Raw genomic sequence first — 22,792 nt, forward strand, 5'->3', positions numbered from 1 at the left:
CAATGTGTCATTTTTTTGCAAAATTTAAATTTTAACTTAAATATCGCTATATATGAAACGTTTAAAAGTCTAAACTTTATCTAAACAAAATACAAAAATAGTTTTTTGCTTCAAGACAAGCGATGTATCAGTTCGATATGACCCCCCATACGAGCCATTTTGAGAATTGATTTGATTTGAAGATTTAAAACTATTTTTTTAGTATCGTATAGGATTATTGAGCAACCGTTATATGTTCTGTACGAAAAAATAATATATTTTTTTTTACCATTTGGCGGCCATTGCAAAAAGTATAAGTGTCAAAACTTCGTGAAATTAAATCCTACTGAAAAATGTCGTATGCGAAAAGTGTTAAGAACCCTAATCTGCATTTAAATTTTTTTTTCTTAAAAACAAGTTTTATGGTAAATTGATCGGACCCCATACGAGCTTTTATGCCCTTGCCATATAGTTGTTATATCCTGATCGAAATGAAGAACGTGAAAATGATCGATTACGAACGCAAATGAATCGTTTGCATCAATTGGTATTTTCATTTCAATATAATTCTGAAATTTAATATAGCTTGAGTCCAGTTGTTGTTGTTGTTGAAAGTATGAATAGTTTACACACATTGCAAATCATTAAAATTAAAAAATGAAGTACCTGAAATATGTTATTTGGATGGTAAAGTTAAATTTCCAATATCGAATATACCACCTGAGCCATTATTTTAATTGGTTGCAGGTAACACAACAGATTGAAAGCATTTTTTTAATAAAATAACATCATATACATATTATTTTGGAGACGGATGGCAATTCAACAGATTGAGCCGCTGCAGTACTGTTTTATTTAGATATATTATAGTTACATGCTTGATATATAAAAATGTATGAACAGTGTACGAAGTCGCACTGGCCGTACGAGCCAGTCAAAATCGTCAAGATAATTAGCCTACGCCACGTCAGTGTTACCAGAGTGCCGCCAACTTTTGGCCATAATAAAACCTAAATAAATAAATATATATAAATGGGCCCTCACATTATTTTACAATATTTTCCCCTTTTTGGGAATAATGTCTTAAAAATTGACTATTCAGTTAATTCTCTAATATTAAAAATTAACTAGATTTATTACTGTTAAAATTACAGGTACTATTAATAATTTAATAAAGAATTATTAACTCGAGTCAGAAAATAAGAAAATAGTTCTTCATACTGTTTGAAAATATATCACCAAAATAATATAACTATTTTGAAATACAATAGTGATAAATTTGGTGAGTTGCTGTATGTTTTTTAAATTACGTAAAACAAAAAGAAACTTTTATATATTTACCTTAACATTTTTAAAAAACTATTTAAAAATCGTTAAAAACTAAATAAAACTAATCTTCGTATGTATTTGTGACTCGCAAATATCAAGTTTAATATTTAAATCGGCGTTATACGAACGTACGTGCCGATCGTATATTCCGGGCTGATTGTCACTTGCAAACGCACCTATCAAGTGGACCCGAACACGGAGAGTCAGTGTCTATTAGCACTACAAGAACACGACAGCATTGTCAATTCTCCAGCTGTTTAAATAAGTCGTTACGCAAAACAATTCTTATAAGATAAATAACGAACGACAACGAGGTCCGCTTCCGCACCGAAGTATCGGATTTTAAAGAAATTAAATCATATCTACCAAATTCAATTTTATTTTTATTCGATAAAATATTTTTTTTCTTACATTTCTATATAAGATAATTTCACACCTTCCGTATTCGGAAATGGTTCATATTTTTTAACGTATGGTAATTTTTCACCCGCTCACATAGCCGGTTCGGTATTGCAAGTTTTACAAAAATATAACATTCTTTGTCGTACGCACTACGCGCTCTTTCTTTTCGAGACGTAGGCGCTAGTAATTCTCGATTCGTTTCAGATCGAGTGTCTTCCCTTTGTATAATTAAGATGGGAAAAAATGAAACTTCCGGTGCTATCGTTTTATGAAACATTCTATAATTTTGAAATATAAATTGCAATATATACAGATCGTTAGTCGGCTGGTAATAATTTATGCAATGATAATAGTCAAAGACGCTCGGATAAATTCTGCACGCGTAAACGGTTACGAACTAAACGTATATAGTAATTACAGAGTTATGTACAGCGGCCGAGGGGGCAAAATTACAGGTGCTGCCAGGTGGGAGTAACGGCGTGGACCTCGATGGACCTGGCGATCTCCTCCTGGATGCCGTGGTTGAGCCACACCATCTGCAGCTTCTCGTAGGTCTCGCGACACAGGCGCAGCGGGTTACCACGCCGCAGGCCCTGGTCCGTCTCGCCGTAGCGATCCACATAGGGCGGGGGCACCACGCAGCCCTTGGACGGGACGGCCAACAGCAGGATTTCGCATTCGCGGACGCGCAGGAAGACACCCACGCCGGCACCGCACGCGTAGGCGTGGTACGTGCACGCGCCTACCATGGACTTATTCAGTTCCGTCTGGCAGCAATAGCTTTGCGAACACAGCGTCTTGCCGCATACCAGGCACATGGTCGGGTTCCTCGAATCCTCGCGATCTGAGTTAGGACAAGCGAACAGCGACGCCGCATTTATGAGCTCGCTGTAGTCGTCAGGCAGCGCAATTAGCTTGCAAGGGGGACGAGGTTCTCTGTACAACGGCGTCGCTGCCGCGTTCTCCTCGCTGAGGTAGGCGATAGCGTCGGGTCGCGAGCTCCACGACAGCGCCAACTCGAACATCTCGGGCGAGTCGAATATCTCGTCGAAAGAGCGAGGCAGGCCGGCGAACGCGCACATGTTCTCGAACGAATCACCGTCCCTCTCGACGAGCGAAGGCGGGGCCTCGATGTCCTCCAGGAAGTGCAAAAACAGGCAGGCGCTGCGCAGATACGTCTTGCAGGCGCCCCTCACCGCGCTCCATGCGAGGCCTGCGTCCAAGCGCAAAGCGTCCGCGTTCCTCCTGATCCTCTTCAGGAGTTCCAAGAACCTTCCGTCGCTCTCGCCGCAGATTCCGTCCTCCATCTTAGCCTCCGAAGCGCAGTCGCTCAGGTCGACGAGGAGCATCGCCTTGACGACCTGAACTGTGAAAGCCAGCCGACCGACGTGCGAACCGAGCGCCGAGTCTGTCGGGACAGGACACGACTCGGACTCGCCGGCAAAGGCGCTGGGCGCCGACATGGACAGCGCGACCAGGTATCCAAAGGCGTCCCAGTCGAGCAGGCCGAATTCGCAACGGTTCTGAGTGGAGAGGAACGGACTCAACAGCTGCAGCGCATGACCTCCGACCGAGTCCCGCTTCGCAATGACGTTTCCCAGGACGCCGATCAACCTGCAGAAACGGAGAGAGAGAGAAAGATAGAGAAACGATCAAAGAGCACTCTCGGCGGTTGGTCTCGCCTCTCACCTGATCAGCGCCTGGAGGCAGTCGCGATGCCGACTGGGAAGATGACCTAGCAGCGGACGAGATGAGGCCTCGGAGACGGTCTCGACGACCAACAGCGTGTATGCGGCTCCCGCCCACGCGACAGTCACGTGCGAGCTCTCCGGCGAACCGTGCTCGCTCATCGCCTGCGAACAAACATCGGTGAGCGACACCCTACGAAATGCGCCGATACCAACGAGTCGGGCCACCTACCGTCGCGAACATCTGTATGAACGTCCTATAGTCTTCGTCGAACTCGGGCGCGTCAGCGGGAAACGCAGAGGCAAACCTCTCGCCGCCTTCGCCGATCGCGTGGACGACCACTTTGACGTGAGACTCGTAGAACGCCGGGTCTCCCGAGCGAAAGCAACGCGCGGAGCCCGCTTCCTCGTTCGTTTCCCCGGGAATACTCGAGAAAGTCTAATTTAAAATAAAGTATGTAAAATCGAATCGAAGATCTATAGACTAATAAGTATTAAAAAAAGCAGACAAAATACCCTATGATTCAGCACGATCCGAACGCCTTCTATCCACTCCCGGAAGGACAAGTCAGAGTCCCGCGATCGATCGCTCCAAGATCTGAGAGATGTCAACGATGGCACCAGAGGCAACACAGTGTTGGAGAGGCGATCGCAGAGCGGGCACAGGAATTCCTGCTTGTCCACGTTGAACACGGCCGGCTGTCGAAGTCGATAAGGTCTGAAATCGCGAGCGACGATGAGTTACGAATCGAACGGGAGTGAGTGCGGATGCTGTCGAAACGCTAACCTTCTGGTTTCTTTGTGTACGACGTTATTGTAGTACTTTTGCCAGCAGCTGCCGTGCATCACGTGACCGCAAGTGGACACGTGCGGAGCGGGACCCACGGAAGACGGTAAACACGGGGAGTTGACGGCGACAGTCGGCGGTAACTCGCCGTTTCTGAAATAGATTTCGGCTCGGATCGAGGGACGATACATACATACACCCCCCTTATGATATATACATAAGGGGGGTGCGATATCCGAACTGGGCTCACTTGTTTTGTAAGAGAACGGTGGACCTCTGCACGAAGCCCGCGAGCACCAACGGCTGGTTGGCGACTGACACCGTCGTGTCCTCTTGGCAGAGGATGCAAGTATGATTGGCTTCCGCCGGGGCTTCTCTCCGTCGCTCCCGAACCGGCTTCTTCGGCGTCGCGGACTCTATCGCCTCCGGTTCGAACGAGACGTTGACTTCCATCGCGTCTTTGGCCTGGGCGGAACCTTGGCCTGCGGAAAGACCGGCGCGTGAAAAAACTTGGAACAAACACGACGGCTGGCATCGCACCTGACTCACTGCTCTCGACGTCTTCGAACAGCTTGGCGTTTTCTTTCATGAAGTTGTTTTGCATGGCTTGCATGTGCGCCATCACTCGTGCTCGCTGCTGGGCGGCCAGTTTGGCCCTCCTTTCCTTTTCCGACTCGGCTGAAAACGAAACGAGTGAAAAGAGGGGATAGAAGAAGACGAATTAGCTAGACGACTCACCTCGAACAGAGGATTCGGCGGAAGGCTCAGAGAGATTCGTCTCAGGCGTCTGAGCGGAGGGCGTCGTATCTTCGTCCGAAGAGGCCACTTCCCTATCAGAATAGAAAAAATGCATGTATATACAGCTGTGGCCAATTGAATGTTTCGTAGGCAATATTTCACGAATTCTATTATTAAAATGTATTTGTTCTATTGTATTTTTTTTTTTGATCGAGTACATATTTAGTAATAATTTACAAGATATTTTAACTCGTAAAACCTCCTCAGTTGCACGTTAGCCTCGGTTATGCAAAGGCAAACCCAAAATCATGGAGAGATCTAAACAAATGTCGATCACGATAAAATCTAAAATAATTGCATATCTCGAAGAAAAAGTTTCAATTCTAGAGATAGCGCGAAGAGAGGGGTTTAGTGGTCATGCTATATGAAAATTTATTAAAAAATATCGCGAAACAGAATTACTAGAGGGGGTACATGGGGGTGGTCTGTAGCGTAAGCGTTAAACCGCAAAATAAAGGATATCATAAAAAATATCTATTCAAAATTGCTGCTGAAATACAAACAGAATTGCAATCTACTTAAAACTCGAAAATTTCGAGAGGGACAGTGAATAAACGTTTGGTTGAAGCTAGATTTAAAGTGCGAAACCCAGCAAAAAAAACATTATTTACTGAGAAAATGAAAAAAAATCGCCTTGAATGGGCAAAAGCTAATCACCACTAGACCATCGAAGATTGTAGAAGAGTGGCTTTCTCCGACGAGTCCAAATTTAATTTGTTTGGAGCAGGTGGTAAGCGACTATGCGCCGTATAAAAAGCGAAAGATTTCATCCCTTATGCATTAATCGATTTATTAAGCGTTCACCCTATGTGGTGATCTGGGGGTGCATGACAGCTTACGGATTATGCTCTGTAAATTTCGTCCAGGGCAACATGAATGCAAAAATATATAAAATGGTTGTATAAAACGACTTTATTGAACGACCCTTGAAGAACTTTCCCAACATACTGCTGAACCCATTTTGCAAGACGATTCTGCGCCATACCATCGAGAGCTCATTCTGTGAGTCCAATTATAGTTTTTACATTCAAATTAATCCTCTATCTATAGATTCCACAATTCCAAAGGATAACTGGAATCGCATTATTAACATTGCCAGGATATAGACCCGACCTTAAAAAAAATTTAAATTTATGGGCAATTAAAAAACAACAATTAAGAAAAAAGATTAAAAAATTTATCCGAGCTGAAAAAACATATCATGGAAGTGTGGAAAGAGAAGATCGATCCTAAAATAATTGAAAATCTGTATTTATCGATGCCAGGCAGAATACAAGAATTTATTAGAAATAAAGGCGAAATTACGTCAAAATATTTTTTTTTGGATGTTAATAAAAGTGTTTTATTTACAAGCTTCTAATTTTTAAATGTCTTTGATATTGCTTTCTATCAATAGAACAAAAAAAAGGGTCGGAACCACGTGTGGAGTCCGAGGCTTATCATAATGCACACGGTTGAACGACAACAAAAATGCACCTTTCTCAGAATTGATGCAATTATATATACCTAATTTTACAATACTTGTATTTTTTTAACGCTATTAATGGAAAAAGAAAGTTAACAATTATAATTATCCATTAAAAATTCTAAAACGTTTAAAAAATGCATCAAAGTTGATAAAATAAAAAATCGGCGATATGAACCGCCATGTCAACTTTCAATTGGCCACAGCTGTATACAAAATACGAGGCTATGTACGATTGAGTTTGTTTCGATTTTTGCCGCATTTTCTAAGTAAGCTACAAAATTATAAATAAAAATATATCCTTAAAGTTGAACAGTAATCGTGAATAACTTCTACCTATACTTGTTCAGAGTCCAAGTAATGAGGTCTCGGTGGGCGTCCACTCGAGCGCTCTTCTGGAGGTCGGACAGCAGTTCGAGTATGCCACAGCGGGAGGCTCGGTCCGTAAACTTGAAGAAAGAATACCTACCGCTCTCTTGCTCCTGGAGGGCCATTCCGATCAAGTGGAGCGCCTGAAACGTAGAAAGTCGGATGAAGTCGCCCTCGGAGGAATCGTCGCCGATTTTCTAGACTTCCTCACTTTGTGAAGCTGCATCTCGCTGAAAGACCTGGCAGTGAGATCGGCGCTCCTCGCGAGCACGATCCGCAAAATGTAAATCATGACATCGCACTGCATCAGGTCGGCCAACATAGTGAAGGGGTGAGTCAGCTCGGGCAACTTCGGAGGCGGGCAGCATTCCAGTTCGCCTGAAACGACGGCAAAGACGAAAGAAAGGTAAATATTTTTTTCGAAAATACATTTTTTCGAAAGTTTTGTTCGAAACGAAGCGATATAAATACTAAGATTCTAATTGAAATTAAAATAAAATAACTCAAAACGACATATCGGGTCATCATTGGTAATCCACGGTAGAATCTACTATCTTTGACCTCCGATGTTTGACGAGTTATGTAGAATCTACTAAGGAGCGTAATGTTCGATTCGATAATGAACGAAACGATACGAAACAATAAAAAAAAATACTATCGACTAGATCGATAATGGTCGATAACGATAAAAGAAATTTATCGTTTGATCGATATTACTGTTTGTGTAATCGATAATGAACGATATTAATCGATAACAACGTTTGTTATCGATTAATATCGTTCAATATAAATAATATCGTTTAATATTAATATAAATATTGTTTAATTTTGTACAACCTCAAAAATTAACGATAAATTTTTTAACTTTCGTTTGCAATAAAAAAAAATTTTTGTTAACAAAATTTTATTAAATTACAAAATTATCTGAAATTACCAGTTATAAATTAAAATGACCAGAACATTAAATAATAAAAATATTACTTTATCTTTAAAGCCAAAAAATTACAAATATTAAAATTTCAAAAAATTCACCTTACTTTAATCACTTTTTAAGATGCATTCACAGCAAAATTAAGATGCATCACAGCAAGTCTTTAACCCGTTTTTTGTATCTGCCTCTGATTCTGTGTAACTTGCACTGATAGTCTCAGAAGGACCAATGCTGACAACATCATCTTTTGAGTCTGAATCTGGAGCATACACAATTCTTTGTAACTTTTTTTTTAAGTTTTCGATAACTGTCTTGGAGTCACATTCACAGTGTTGCGGGAGTTTTTACTTGCTGCACTGGATGCAGAACCAGCACTTCTTGGAGTTAAAAATGATGATCCACTCTCCTCAAAATCCCTCTCTCCGACAGGTAATTCTTCAACAATAGGAATTCCAATGTTGTATTTACTGATACAGACTCTACTGTGATTCAGTTGTATGTAGAGGATCTTCTCAACATTTGACGGGTCAAACCTTATACTCTGAGATGTTACTAGGTTTCCTCTAGCAAAAAGAAACCCGTTCACTTTTCTGGCTATTTTCTGGCTTCAGCCGCCAACAACGGGAAGATCCCGTTGTAGTCTTTCCACTAGGTCAATACATAAATTTTATAAGATGAAGGTCCGGGATAAATCTTGAAGGAGTCCCACTACTTTTACACTGCCGATTTTGTCCGATTTAGAGTCGCATGCTGAGCTTTTTCAGCCACCAACTGATCTATGAAATCCATGTCGTCTATGCCAGTTCGATATGCTACCTTGTTGGAGTTTGCTGTTCAACCTCTGAGACGATGGATGTGAGTCAAGAAATCTTCTTAGAGTGGACTCTTCCTTGTTGAACTGAGTAAGCGGTAATTCCTTATAATACGGGTAAAGTTGATTGGCCATACGTACATGTTGCTCTTCAGTACTAGGTTTCGGCAAAACTCGTTCCATTTGTCTGAAATTCAGTGATAATTCTTTCCTGAGTTGTGTTAAATCAACAGCGAGCACTTTTCCAAGATAAGAGAAATGGGAATATTTTTTGAGCGGTCAGTGAATCATCAGCAGAAAGTCCCTCACTCACATCTTTAACTTTTTCTAATATCAGGACTAGTTAGGCCATAAACGTGAAGTCGAAGGGCGTATAATTTCGCGCACCATTGTTTAACATTGTTTTATTTTGTACTTTCCCGCCAAATATCGCTTAAACAAACGATAATATCGTTCGTTATCGATCATTATCGTTAGAGATCGATAATCGAAAAATTCATTATCGTTCATTAACGATATCGAACGATAATCGATAATGAAAAGTTATCGAAAATTATCGTTCATTATCGTTACTCGATCGATACGAAACGGAGACTTCGATTCTTAGTATCTACCTGCAAAACTAAAGCGTAATGCGCTATTTGTACTTAATGAAAAAAATATATCGACCCATAAGTTACACAATTAATTTAATTTGACCCACCATTAACGACAACTGATATTTAAGATGCTATTGAATTAAAAAAAGAACTTTAAATGCTAGTTAATTAGGTTTAAATTTTGATCTTAAGAGACCCGATTTTAGAGAAATACAGATACGAGGCAAAACTTTTGTCCATTTTTTATTATTATTCCTTACTTCAAAAGTTATCAAATTTTTTCCTTTAATTTCACGTTGTGACGATGATGAACCTGAAAGAAACGCTCGTGGATTATTTTAATGCAATTGAGTAAATGTAAACGGTAGCGATGACATTCCGAGACAATGATCAATTTTCTTAGGCAACGAGTCGTCAGACCGAAAATACCAGAAACTACTTACATGCGGATAATTTACTTTTTTAAAAAACATATATTCAACTAATACAATTATGTCTAACAAAACTGGGCTTCCATGAGCAATTAAAAAAAATAAGCAAGGGAGAAGTCGTAACCTATAATTAGAGATACGTGTTTTTAGCATCTATTTTCGAAAAAAATAGCATTTTGATGTTACAATTTAGCGTTTTGGAGCAAATAAAGTAACAATTTTTAGCATCTATTTAGCGTTTATTATTTTAATTAATTTATTTTAAACATAATTTAATATAAAATATGCAATTCAGTAGTAGAAAACATTAAAAAATAAGTAAATAGATGAGAATTTCTTTATTAATATAAAAGACATTAAAATTTATTAAAATATAGCATAGAACATGTCTCAATGGATGATTCCTTAAGTCTAGTACGACGATCAGTGACAACTAAATTATAAGTGCTAAAGTAGCGTTCTGCATCTACACTGTTTGCAGGACACCAAATTGATTATATGGCCGCATTACCAAATTCCACATGTTTTATTTTTGTGGCAAGTAAGAGTTGGAGTGTGTCTGTTTTTACTCCACTTTTAATACTAGATACTAAATTATTAAAAAAATGTGAATAACCCTCTAAACATTGGATCGTTGTTAATATCGAAAATAGAGGTAAATTCCTAAATAATAATAGTACTTCGTCGCTTTGGAAATTGCATTTACTTCCAGCTACAGATGGATTGAACAGTTGGTTTAATGATTCATAAAAAAGATTAGTCTCATTTATAGATAAATGAGACTCGAGTTTCAATAGAGCTTTACCGGAAGCTTCCTTGAGCATATTTATTAAATCTTTTTTTGTATTTTCATTACTTTCAAGAAGTAAGTTTTGTGTTTCGATAGGAAAAATGCCACCCATATTGTAATTTAAGGAATCTTTTATCCCCATAATTTCTTCCCACAATAAATGAGAAAAGGGGTACAAAGATCCTTCCAGTTTGTTCATTAAATTGGTAAATTTATCGCATATTTCGCTAACATATTTACATTCAATTTTTAATCTAATTGTATCGGACTCATATAATTCAATGATTTTTTCTTTTGTAACATTTCTTAATTCCGAGCTTTTAAAAAAATTAATTAAGGCATCAAAATAAGTGTCCAAATATCTAACTGATTTGAACCATGATTTCCAGCGAGTTATGACTGGACTTGGAAATAGCACCGCTGGAAGATCTGGGTATGATATTTGCAAAAATGCAATATAATTTGATTTCATTTTTCTGGAATGCAAAAATGCTATTTTTAGTTTACTAATGTATTCATTCAGCAATTTCAACTCTTTCATGAATGTATTTCCCACCAAACTAATTTTGTGAGCCCAGCATTGAAAATGAAGCATTTTATTGCCAATTAAAACATTGAGGCTTTTATAACAAGCTGTCATATATGGCGCTGAATCTGATACAAATCCTACAATATCAGAATACGAAATTTCATACTCTTTAAGAGTATCTACTATTGTTTGCGAGCACGTCGTAGCATTAGCTGTATCTAAAAAAATACATGATGCTAAATACACATTTTGTTCACTTGCAGGTAACACTGTTTTAAATAAAACTGCAAACACACATCGTCCCATTTTATCAGAAGTTTCATCCACTATTATTACAAGAGGTTTGTTTTTTATTTCTTCTAATATTTCTTTCTTCATATCTGCTCCACATATTGGAACATATGTTCTCCGTAAATGATCTGCACACGGTAATTCACCAGATCCCTGGACATATTGACTAAAATATTGTCGCACTGCAGGATGGTCTAACTTTGCTAGCGGTATGTTAGCTTTAAGACACATGCTAACGGTATTTTTTATAAATGCAGATTTTTCTTGCCTTTTGACTACAATGTTTGGAATTGTTGATTGACGAGTATGACTTGTGGAAGGTTTTGAAACTCTTTTTTTATGGCTATTTGATTGTAAATGTTTGGTTAAATTATCTTTCTTTTTCCAATCTAACTGACAATTACAATGCCGGCACATCAAATTATTGTCATCATTTATATAAAAACCATCTTTTTTGTATGCTGCAGCTCTTTCTTTAATATCAACATTTGCTCGACCCATATTGTTGAAACTGAAAAAATACATATAATATTAATATTTAATAAACGTTGTAATAAGTAAAATAAAATAATCTTTGACATGTAAACTCACCAAGAGATTGTGACGAATAATTCATTAATTTGTGGAAGAAAACAGTTCTGAACGTATGCTCGCGTGCATATGTCAACAACACATAACCTCAAAAGATGCGAATGTCAATGTAGCGTCATAGACCACAGACAATAAGTTAAGCAGCTTAACTTATTGTCTGTGGTCTATGACTAGAGTTCGGGCAGACTGACCATAGATATTGAGAATCGATATTTGGAATAATTATTTTGCGATTTTAATTTTTTCACGTCTATTCACATATTTCAACAATTTCGCAACAATTTCGCATATATCACGTTTATCGCTTTTATTTCGCATTTATCGCAAAACGCGATAATCACGTATCTCTACCTATAATACATGAACAAACAATAATATTAAAGTATTCGTATGGAAGGACAAAAAAAATCGTCACAATGTACACTAGGCGTGGCTTATCAAATAAGTACTATTCTCATATTATAAACACCTATATTATGTAAAAAGAAAAAAAAAGCATGTGAAGAAAAAGAAATTTTTTTTAAAACGTGATCGAAAATAATATTTTCGTATGGAGATTGCTTCGAGAAATATGACCAAAATTCGAGTATGTAAATATGTAAGTAATTTTAATGTAAATACATAAATATATTTAATTTAAAAAGTTAAAATTTTATTGTTATAAATTGCATAAAATTATTTATAATTTATTATGTATATATCATCATCATTCACGCATATCATTCTCTAAACCAGTGTTTCCCAAACTTTCGACATCTGTGTACCCCTTCTATAAATTTTCGTAGCACTGAGTACCCCTCGTCAAAAAAAATGCATATACTTTAGTAACAATAAAAACATATTTATTTTTTCTTTGTTCCACATCCAAAAGCCTGTCACCGTTGCACTGCATTTCGCAATCAAAAGCGACACCCGATACGAAGCTTCTAGGATTTTTTGATTGTCACCTCCTGTCAAACTCCACATCACTTTTCGAGACTGATTTAAATCCTTAAGTTTATTTTTAAAAAAAGTCGATTGGCTTATCTTTGTACTGATTGTGGTTTGTCTTAAGATGGCGCTTTAGTTTGGATGGTTTCATGCTTTCATTTATTAGGTTTTCATAACAAATGAAAAAGTGGAATAGGCTCTTTTGTTGCACCAGGCACAGCCAAAGCCCGATGCAGCGCGTACCCCCAGGGGTACGCGTACCACACTTTGGGAAACACTACTCTAAGCTGAGTGCAAGCGGAGCGGTGTGCACTATCCCCACCACTCCCTAATGTTGCGACTAGTGCTGCTGTTTCTCAAACTTTTATATAATAAATAATATATTTATTTATTCATTCATAAATTTATGTGCAGCAACTTACATACCTGTATATAATACAATAAAATATCCTATATATATAAAAAAAAAATAGTAACCTAAACACATATACATACATGTGTACAAAATAAGAGCAAAAATAATATAAATATATAAAAATAAAATTATTAAAAAATAATTAAATTTCCATCATGAAAAGATAATAATATAATCAAGTATTATAATAATTAAATATGCCAAGCACAACTCTAGTGGTAGGTAGTCCAAATCTATAATGAAAATAATTATAGAAAAAACAAACGTATACAGCACACTGTTTTATTGATGTATGTACATACGAGGTTTGATTAAAAAGTAACGAGAATTTTTAAATATAGTGGGCTGTATAAGTGCGATTGGTACATTTTTTGTGTAGTTGCATTTGTTTATGGCATGTGTTAATATTTGTAGCCATTTTGGATGTTTAGTTTATTGTCGATAGTCAAGAAGGTAACACGTGTTTGGTTGTGCTTGGCGAATTTTTACTTGCAGAAAAAATGGAATAAAGAATTTGCATTAAATTTTGCTTACAAAAATGGAATAAGATGCAGCACTTTGAAATGTTGACTGTTGCTAGTAGGATTACCGTACGTCCGGGTTTGTTCCGGTTTCACACCGTCTGTCCTGGCTACACACATCGGTCCCGGTTTTATCGGGATTGTAAAAAAAAAATTTTTGAAAGGACCTTTTTTTTAGCTCTCACTAGTATTCTAACCTAGCACATCTCAGTGTCTCAAAATGTAAAAATTTCCATAATAACCTTTTTTTAGCTGTTCCAACTTTAAATTTCATAAATATGGTAAGCCTAACTATGAGTAGGTAAAGCAAGAGTTTACGAGTGGTATAAACGTTTCAAAGAGGGCTCTTCTATCAGGCCTTCTTCTCGGGTTCTTTTCACTGTTTTCTTTTACTTCAATGACCTAGTGCACCATAAGTTCCTGCCATATGGTCGTACAGTAAATAAGGAATATTATCTTAAAGAAATGCGTCGTTTGCGTGAATCAATCCGTCGAAAACGACCATTACTATAGCAAAACAACTCATGGAAATTGCACCGCGATAATGCGCCGGCTCATACCTCACTGCTTGTTCCTGATTCTCGAAACTGAAGAGAATTATAAAAGGACGTTTTGTCAATATTCAACAGATAAAGACAGAATTGCTGGAGGAACTGAACGCCATACCGAAAAATGAATTCCTGAAGCGTTTCGAAAATTATAAAAAGCGCTGGCAGAAGTGCATTTATAAGTGCAGAAGCGGATATTTTACTTTCTGTCCAGATCTAAAAGAAAACGTTGCATTTGCATCTTCAATATTTCACTTAACATCTCTTTATCCAAACTTTCACTTCCCGACTCGCGTTCTATGTTATCTTCCTTATTATAATTATGTCACTATCATAACCTTCGCGATCAGAATTATCCTGATCATCTTCCAACAAACTTTCTAAATTTTTATATTGCCTGAGTCAATATTATTATTATTATTATTATTATTTTTACAGGTTACACTAAAAATACACTTCATGTAATAAAAATAATGATAAGACAATAAAACTTCTTACAACTTAAATATTATGTAAATATGTAAATATATAAAACGATGAAATCACAAAAACACAATAAAAAAAGTAAATTTGTCGTCAACTAAATACCACGCGCATTGAGAAGCACAGCGTCGTAACTTGCAAAAAAACCGTTACGTCCTTGACGACACCGGGAATCATAAGCATTCCAGAGCAAATATGTATATCTCGCTCGCACCTAATGGATGAAATACACAAATCGTGCATTTATAACCGTAAGTATGAGTAAAACAAAATATTTTATCTCAACTGCTCTTCTTGTTATGTTATGAATGCACTCAAAAATATCTAAACAATGTATTTCATCACAAATGTTTGTTTTTAATTCTTATTTATGTATGAAATCTACCAAAAAACATTAAAACATATGTGTAATGATTTAATACAGGATTACATATAATATGAACTTATTAACATTATTAATTAAAAAGTTACAGCAAAAAATAGCCACTTTGGGAACTTCAAGTACCCCACTTGGTCCGGGCTGGGTTAATGATTTCTGAGAATGAATTTTGGCAAAATTGTGTAAAAAAATTTCAACAAACTTGACACCGCAAGAAGTGTGCAAGGGCTCACGGTTATTATACACATCAACGAAAGCGAAAATAGCTTCCTGTCTATATATTTACTTATTCATTTTTTCGTCAACGTAAACAAAACCGAAATCGAAAGGTTTTCGTGTCATCCGTGTTTGATACCGGTCAAGTTTTAATGTATTATAATGGAATGCCAAATGCGCGAAATTACATGAAAGCTGGCGATTTTTCGTGCGTATAAATTTATTATTAACGTTTATCTAAAACGATGGGCGGACCGAAAAGAAAAACATTATTTTAGTTTGTATTATTTGAGCTATTTGTATACTTTGTACTTTATTTTTCGTGCAGATTAAGGTAAAGTTAAAGGTAAAATGACCAAGCACAAAACTAACAAAAGGACACATCTGACATTGTACACTGTTTTTCTAAGATCGGGGGGCGATGTTTTAAATACCAGCAAGGCCGCTAAAGTCGTCAACGAAAATCACGGGGACGTTCTAACGGTAAACGGATGTCAAAAATCGGTTCGGAATGCTCAAATCGGAGACAGAAATCTACAGAATTCGGGACACGTGCTAAAATTCAGATTCTCGATAAATTGTTGAAAAAATCTAACTTCTTATTAGGGGGAACGCGAATAGCAGGTAAACTCTTGCGGTTTTCGCACACTTTTCTGGTAAAAAATCTTTTTTTTTCACTACAACTCATCATCGGAGACAATGAGCGAATAATTTACGATAACGTAAGTCAGAAAAGACAACGGCATTTTTGCCCCTAAGTCAGGATCGACGTTACGAAGTCCTTCGGCATTTTTGGCGGAATACTCGCGGGGTCTTTTTTGTTATTAACCTTTCTGATCGGATACCGCTGCTACGGCGGCATGGTCGTTTTTCCATTGCGCTCGGCGACATTTCATATAAAATACTTCAGTGGCATTTTTAACGTTATTTATTGTTTTAAATCATTCAAGTTCTTTTGTATTTACATATATAAAAATGAACAATAACACAATGTTAATAATACTGTGTTTATTAAATGGTGGCGAATTTTTTCGGTTAATAAATATGACTATTATTACTGCTGTTGATTCGTTTTCGATTTGCTTATTTTAGCAAAGAGCAAAACAATTTATTTTATTTTTATGAAAAATACGAAATTTGTTTTTTTAAAACGATTGCGTAAACTGTGTGGCGAAATTTTTCGACTGCAAAGGACGTCACTAATAATATTTTAATTTGGTCGCTTGGAATATTCCAGAACTCAGCTTTAGTAAAAGATAATTTATTCTATTGCTTTATGATAGTAAGAGTTGTAAGATTTATTTTATAATTTTGAGATTATAGATTATAAATCCTGCGTTCTCACCTGCGTTCTTGCGTCGCTTTCTCTGCACCTCCTCGCTCTTGGATAGCTCCTCGCGAGTGTAGTGATAGAAAAACACGTTGTATTCCGAGTAGAGGTGCGGCTTGAGCGAGTACGCTCCGCAGCCTTTGCCCGAGGCGGGTTTCTTGAACTCGGCCACCTGGGAAATTTCCGGCGATCAGCGAAGGCGGGTCGAAACGCAGAAAGAAAATAAGAAAAGTAGCAGACCTCTTCTATGACGTTCTCCATTCCGGTCTCGTGGAGCTGATCCTCGGGCAGGGTTCGATTCAACTCTGAGTGGCTGAGCGAGGAGCAGCACAGTTGTTGGATTATTTCCTTCTTGGTCTTGTCTTCGACGGTGCACTCTCCCACGCCGGGAGTGTACCTTTCGGCGACGACTGAAAAGAGAAAAGGACATAAAGATTAGAAAAAAACAGCGCGATGCCGGGTGAAAAGACTCACTCGTTATCAAAAGTCCCAGGAACTCCTCTACGAGATTGATGACCATCCTCATGGAGTCCTCCTCCGGATTCCGAGGACAGACTTCCTCGAAGTCTAGCTGCGCCCAGCCGATCAGGTTGAACTTGTTGAGTGCGTGGATCAGAAACTCGTTGCTCTCGAGCAGAGAAGCCCCGATCTGCAGCTGGACAATGTCCCTGTCTAGCATTTCGGATCTGCACTTGACGTTGTGGTAGAAATAGAGCTGGTTGAGCAGCGCGTAGCCGTTGCGTCGCCACATGCCGGCGTGCACCTGGGCGACCATGGCCTGAGTCCTCAGGACGGGTTCTGCGCGAAAAGCGGACGGTGAGAAGCGAGCCGCGACAGAAACCGACACCTACGGGCCGAGACGCTCACCGATGATCTGCTCGAGCGACGGTTTGGCCATCTGAAACTCGGGACTGTCAAAGTTCAAGCCGAACTTGTGCAGGTGCAGGTGAAGGCCCGCCAAGAACCTGCTGAGAGGCAGGTGGATAGAAACGGGCTGATGAGACACGTCGTAGGACACGCACGACACGCAATGATCGGCTAGCTCTGAAACGTACCAAAAATGATTCGGATCTTAGCGTTTCTTTCTTACGATCTCAAAATTACATTTCAACATATTTTTAAAAATAAAATAAGTCAGATCGAAAACCACCGATGAAGTAATTTTAATTATATTTTATGGTTTACAATGCTAGAATTAATGTTTAAAAATAATATATTTCACTAGGAATTGTATGCAATTCCTAGAGCAAAACCTGAAGCTGATTTATTTCAAAAAAAGTTTTTATTACATAAGATCGGAATAACCTTGCAAGACTGCGGGCTCGTTGGGCGGCTGGTTGTTGTGCAGTTGACGAAGAGCGGCTCTGTAGGCCTTCACGAGGACCACTCGGTCGGTGCCGCACCACTCTAGCGCGAGCGTGATGACCGTCGCCAGCTTTATGTGGAGGTTGAAAGCCGACTCCCACTCGGGCTCGAACTCCATGTGCTGCCCGACCTGGCGAGCTATGGCGTCCATGCCCTGCATCATGGTGAGGAGATTCAGAACGAGGGACAGACCCTGCAGGAAGCCCTTGCGCAGGGCGTCGGTCCAGACGTCGGGCTTCACGCTCAGCAAGTATTTGAGATCGTACAGGATGAACTGCGCCCTCTTGAACGTCGTGTTGGAGGCGTTCCGCTCGAACTCGAGTTTGCCTGCGCGACGAGACGAGAGATTAGCTCGGACGCTTCGCAACTCACACCCCGCATACTACTACCTACTACTCACCCGATCCGTTGCGCTTCCTCGAACATTCCGACAGAAAGGTGTTGAGAAGGATGAACAGAGCGTCCTCGTGCGCGATCAGGTGGTGAGCGAGAGTCGGCACCGTGTAGATCTGAACCGACAGGGAGGACACCGAAAAGGCGTGATCGTGGTCGTCGCGAATGTAGTCCTTTATGACGGAACCTGGAAGGCGGAAAACGTTGGATTAAGTTGTCGATTATAAAGCGAGACGTCGCTTCGTTACCGTAATTTTTAGTGAACACTGTCGCCAGCGCCTTCTTCGAGTCGTAGTCCATGAGCATCCCGGCGATCAGCAGGCGGTGCCAAGCGGTCCGGGCGGCCTTCCACAGCTGGCAGTCGTGGAGCAGCACCCCCTCGGCCACGGGCGCGTCGGGCGCCCTCCGCGCCAACGCCGTCTCGCTCAGAATCCGGCGGAAGCCTTCGGCGTGCGCCACAAAGTTCTGAATCCTAAAAACCAAACGCGTCAAAACCTAAGCTTCAGCGGAAGGGCGCGACGGTAGGGGGCGGGACAGTACCATTGCAGCAGCTTCATCGCGAATATCTGATGGCCTATGACGTGCGCGTGCACGACGTGAACCTTGAGACTCCTGTTGCCGTGCCTGGCCGTGTACTTCTCTATCTCCAGCTTGAGGTCGTTGCAGTGATGTAGGGACGCGCACTTGACGACGGCTCGCCCCTCTCTGTCGATGTTGGTCACGTACTCTATGGCGTCTCTGTGCGAGCACTTGATCACTTTGGTCAGCGTCGTGATCACCTGCTCGAACGTGTGCGTCTCGTCGTTGTAGAGCACGGTGCAGAAGTTGTCGGGGTGCTCCAGCAGCTCCAGCAGCGGGTGCTGCCCGTCGGACTTGAGCCTGAAAAGGACGTCGGGTCAGACTCGGACGGCGACGTCGCCCGGCCTGAGAGTTACCTGAGGTCGTTCGGCAGGCACGGCGAATTGTCCAAAGTCAGAAGTTGGTAGCAGTAGCCGAGAGCGGCCGAGAAGACTTCGCCGGTCCGCGCCACCAGGTCCTCGGGGAGCCCTTGAGGTACCTCTCGAGGCAGAGTGCCCGCCTGCGAACGTCGAAAGAGGTCAGAGGAGTTCGGAGGAGGAGAAAACGGAGCGCGTACCGCGTGAACGTCGCAGTGGGGCTCGCTGCGCCAAGCTTCGACATCGCCACAGTCGCAGCAACCTCCGCCGGCCGACGTCCCCATCTTGTATTTGTGGTGGCGGTGGGGCGAGAGCTTGAAGCAGTCCACGCACAGCACGCAAGTGTTGTCGATACCTGCGGAGAGACGGGACGGAAAGGTACAAATGTAGATAGGCGGCGTAGAGATAGGAATAGAAACTGCGGCGAGATCGCTCACCGCACTCTCGACAGCTGTACGCGGGCTCTCCCATCTTGAACACCCTGCCGCACACCGAGGGGGCGCTGTCCAGCTGAGCGAGCTTCGGCAGCGCCTCCTGCGGGTCTTCGCCTCCGCATATGAACTTTTCCAAAGGAGACAGCAGCAGAGCCGAAGCTCTGTCTTCGTCGAAGTTCCAAGCTGAAAGGATGAATTTTAATGATAACGATGCAACGGTAAGCCATCGCCATCGCCATCGTGCAACAGTATGCTCACACAGGCAACTGCCGTTGGGCTCCGGCGAGTAGACCCAAGGCACGGTGACCCTCCAGTAGTTCCTGAAGTCGGCGGCGCCGAGGGTGCCCTCGTCCATCTTTCTCTTCCATCGCAGCGACTCGGTCTCCGCGTGCGACGGCGACAGATATGACCTGCGAAGGAGAGCGATAAGACGGGCGACGGGGGGGGGGGGCGGACGGGAAAGGAAGGTGAACGAAACGCACCCAGGCGGAGGCGGCGGCGGCGTCTGCTCAGCGTCGTCCATGGCGTCGACGTCGGGGCCGAACTGAGGTGCGGACATCTGGGGTCGCGCGGTGGCAGCCGTCCAAGAAGCGAGGCCGTCGCTAGTGGCTCATGCCAGCGAGCGGCGATTGCGCATTTCGTCCTCTGCGTCTCCTCTCCTCGTTTCCTCGTCTTCTCGTCACCTCGCCTCCTCCGCGGAGAAAGTGACGACTAATCCCGTAGGGACGACCGCTCGCTACACCGAGCCCTCGCTCGCAACTCGAGATCCACCTAAATAGTATAAAGATGACAGCGACATAAAAAGAAAAGACTTATTTTAATCTAATCGAAATAATAATAAAAATATCCACCGACTGTCTAACTTTTCTTTCTCCTCCCACCTCCCATCCTATAAAAATCTTAAATGACGTCTCTTGCTCTAAGCTAACAATTCAACAGTCTCAATCATATCGGAATACATTTTCACCGATAGATACATCTGTTTACTAGTGAAAATGAAATCATATGTGTATGCACGTATTTTCGGAACCGACAAGTTAATTAATATTTTACACTTATTTTACAAGTGATTGTCGCTAGTACGCGTGTATCGTGTATAAATATTTAGTATACACATGGAGCGATTAAAATAAATATAGGTCAGTAATCAGTCGCGAGACACACAGTCGTATTATTTTCGGAAAGCTCGTCTACCATATTCACTGATCCTGCTCATAATCTGCGCAAAAGTATCACTATTTATTTATATCCGATGTATAAATTGTATGGTCATTATGTATTTTTGTTAACATGTATTTTCACTAGTAAAGTCCAAATACATTATCACTCTGTTCCTTAGATTAATAATGCTTAAGAAAATACTTCCTAAAAAGTGGGTGCTTTTGAAGGCAGCGTACCACTCCATTTATATATTTTCAATTTTTTTTATAAATTTATTTAGCTCAAGAGTTATTTTCACCCAAACAAGTTTTAACTTAACGTACATATAATATATAACATATACAGGAAATAAAAAAATAAACATGAAATAAAAAAGACTCAATGTTTTGTGTTTTCTTATTCCATTTAGGAAACCCGTTAGATTTTTTCACACATATTGTATACATAATATTCCTAGTTTTCTTATACCTAATTATCCTTGAATGTTTATCTAATTCTTGTAATAAATCTAAGTACAAGTGAATTACTTATTAAAATACTCTGGTGACATTTTATTTTCTAACTTATATATAAATACTAAAACAATAATCTTGAATATTTCTAAAGTAAATCTATTTTGATTTAAAACTACTCTCATTGCGCTATTTTGTAATTTTTGCAACACATATTTATCTAATTTATTAAACATATCTATCCATTTTTAACGAAGACAGTTTTGCATTTAAATATGTTAATATAGATCGCGCACATGCCTCATTTTAGATGTTCATCTCGCCGGTCGGACTACATTACCATCACTTGGAATTTAGAAAAAAGTAATAAAATATTGGATGTAATTTAATAATTTTACAAAAAGACTAATTATGTACAATGTATATTTCCGCTTTTGTTCGGTGATACCCCGCCGTTTGCCATCGGTCAGCCGTCAGCCGTCAGCCGTCGACCGTCGACCGTCGACCGTCAACCATGAGCCGCTCGCCGGAGAGCGAGGAGAAGGAAGGCTTCCGCAAGGAGATCGCGCTGATGCTGCACGGCTTCGGCGACGCGGCCGAGCCGCTACCGGCCACCGTGGCGCTGGTGGAGAGCGTGGCGGCGTCGCAGGCTCGCGCCATGGCGAGAGCGGCTGCCGCGAACGCGGAGCGCCGGGGCCGAGAGGCGGCGGGCGCCGAGGACGTGGTGTTTCTGCTGCGGCGGAGCGAGCCTAGGCTGCGCCGCACGCTGGGCTACCTGCGGCTGAAAGCCGAGCTGGCGGAGACGAAGCGGCGCGAGGCGGAGTCGACAGGAGTGGGGGCGGGGGCCGGCGCCGGGATGGGGCCCTCGGCCGAGCGGGCGCTCCTGGGGCGCGTGGCCGAGTTCGCGGACGACGCCGACCGACCGGACGAGATCTCCGAGGGGCTACGGCGGCGCAGCGACGCGATTGCAGAGTCCCTGCCGGCGGACAAGTACGCGGCGTACCACCGCGCGAGATGCGCCTCGTTCGCCCGCGGCCGCCTGTGCTCCCGCGCCGGCAAGTTCGGCCGCTGGGCTGACCCCGACGGGCGCTGCGACGCTCTCGCTCTGCGGCTGCTGGCGCACCTTGCGCACGAGACGGTCGGCCAGATCGCCGACCTGGCCTTTCTGGCGAGGCGCGACGCCAAGAGCGCGGCCGGGGAGCCGTTCGCCAAACTGGAAGGCGGCTACTGCGACCCGCCCGCCCTCGAGGGCGCCTTCGGGGCGTCGGGCGGCGAACCCCTCACTCCCGCCCACGTCAGAGAGGCCGTCCGCCGCTTCTTCTCGCCCCGCATCGGCGTCAACGGTCGCTTTTTCCGCAACGTCGACGGAGAGCCCCGAGACAAATTTCTGTGCGCGTGATGTACTTGAATTTTTCTTTAATAAATCTTTTTTTCCACCCA

General features: G+C 41.5%; 2 protein-coding genes and 1 long non-coding RNA gene across 4 annotated transcripts; 1 reads left to right on the plus strand and 2 right to left on the minus strand.

Moving 5' to 3' along the window:
* Positions 1-1,969: 1,969 nt before the first annotated feature.
* On the minus strand, positions 1,970-20,479 carry Ubr1 (Ubr1 ubiquitin ligase). Of its 2 annotated transcripts, XM_088205264.1 has the most exons (23): positions 20,222-20,479; positions 19,998-20,149; positions 19,743-19,922; positions 19,506-19,660; positions 19,306-19,448; positions 18,911-19,249; positions 18,619-18,842; positions 18,378-18,557; positions 17,918-18,304; positions 17,480-17,656; positions 17,087-17,410; positions 16,853-17,022; positions 16,628-16,784; positions 7,029-7,195; positions 6,785-6,960; positions 4,924-5,015; positions 4,735-4,863; positions 4,436-4,667; positions 4,186-4,338; positions 3,915-4,116; positions 3,631-3,837; positions 3,400-3,563; positions 1,970-3,324 (listed from the first exon to the last, which is right to left on the minus strand). In XM_088205264.1, the coding sequence occupies exons 1-23, from the start codon at positions 20,296-20,298 to the stop codon at positions 2,160-2,162; spliced, it is 5,352 nt and encodes a 1,783-aa protein (XP_088061390.1). In that variant the 5' UTR covers positions 20,299-20,479; the 3' UTR covers positions 1,970-2,159. The 2 variants fall into 2 exon arrangements, with proteins under 2 accessions (XP_088061390.1, XP_088061389.1); XM_088205263.1 differs by having other exon boundaries at positions 19,306-19,660.
* LOC148237204 (uncharacterized) lies at positions 10,114-11,962 on the minus strand. The gene is made up of 2 exons (XR_015812621.1): positions 11,791-11,962; positions 10,114-11,710 (listed from the first exon to the last, which is right to left on the minus strand). It is a non-coding gene; the product is annotated as an uncharacterized LOC148237204 (long non-coding RNA).
* Positions 20,480-21,782: 1,303 nt separating the features above from the next.
* Spt3 (Transcription initiation protein Spt3) lies at positions 21,783-22,792 on the plus strand. The gene has a single exon (XM_088205055.1). The coding sequence runs from the start codon at positions 21,867-21,869 to the stop codon at positions 22,749-22,751; it is 885 nt and encodes a 294-aa protein (XP_088061181.1). The 5' UTR covers positions 21,783-21,866; the 3' UTR covers positions 22,752-22,792.

The sequence above is a fragment of the Plectrocnemia conspersa genome, unplaced genomic scaffold (assembly GCF_051122295.1).
Source record: "Plectrocnemia conspersa isolate PC_06_02 unplaced genomic scaffold, ASM5112229v1 ptg000002l, whole genome shotgun sequence".
Classification (NCBI taxonomy): domain Eukaryota; kingdom Metazoa; phylum Arthropoda; class Insecta; order Trichoptera; family Polycentropodidae; genus Plectrocnemia; species Plectrocnemia conspersa.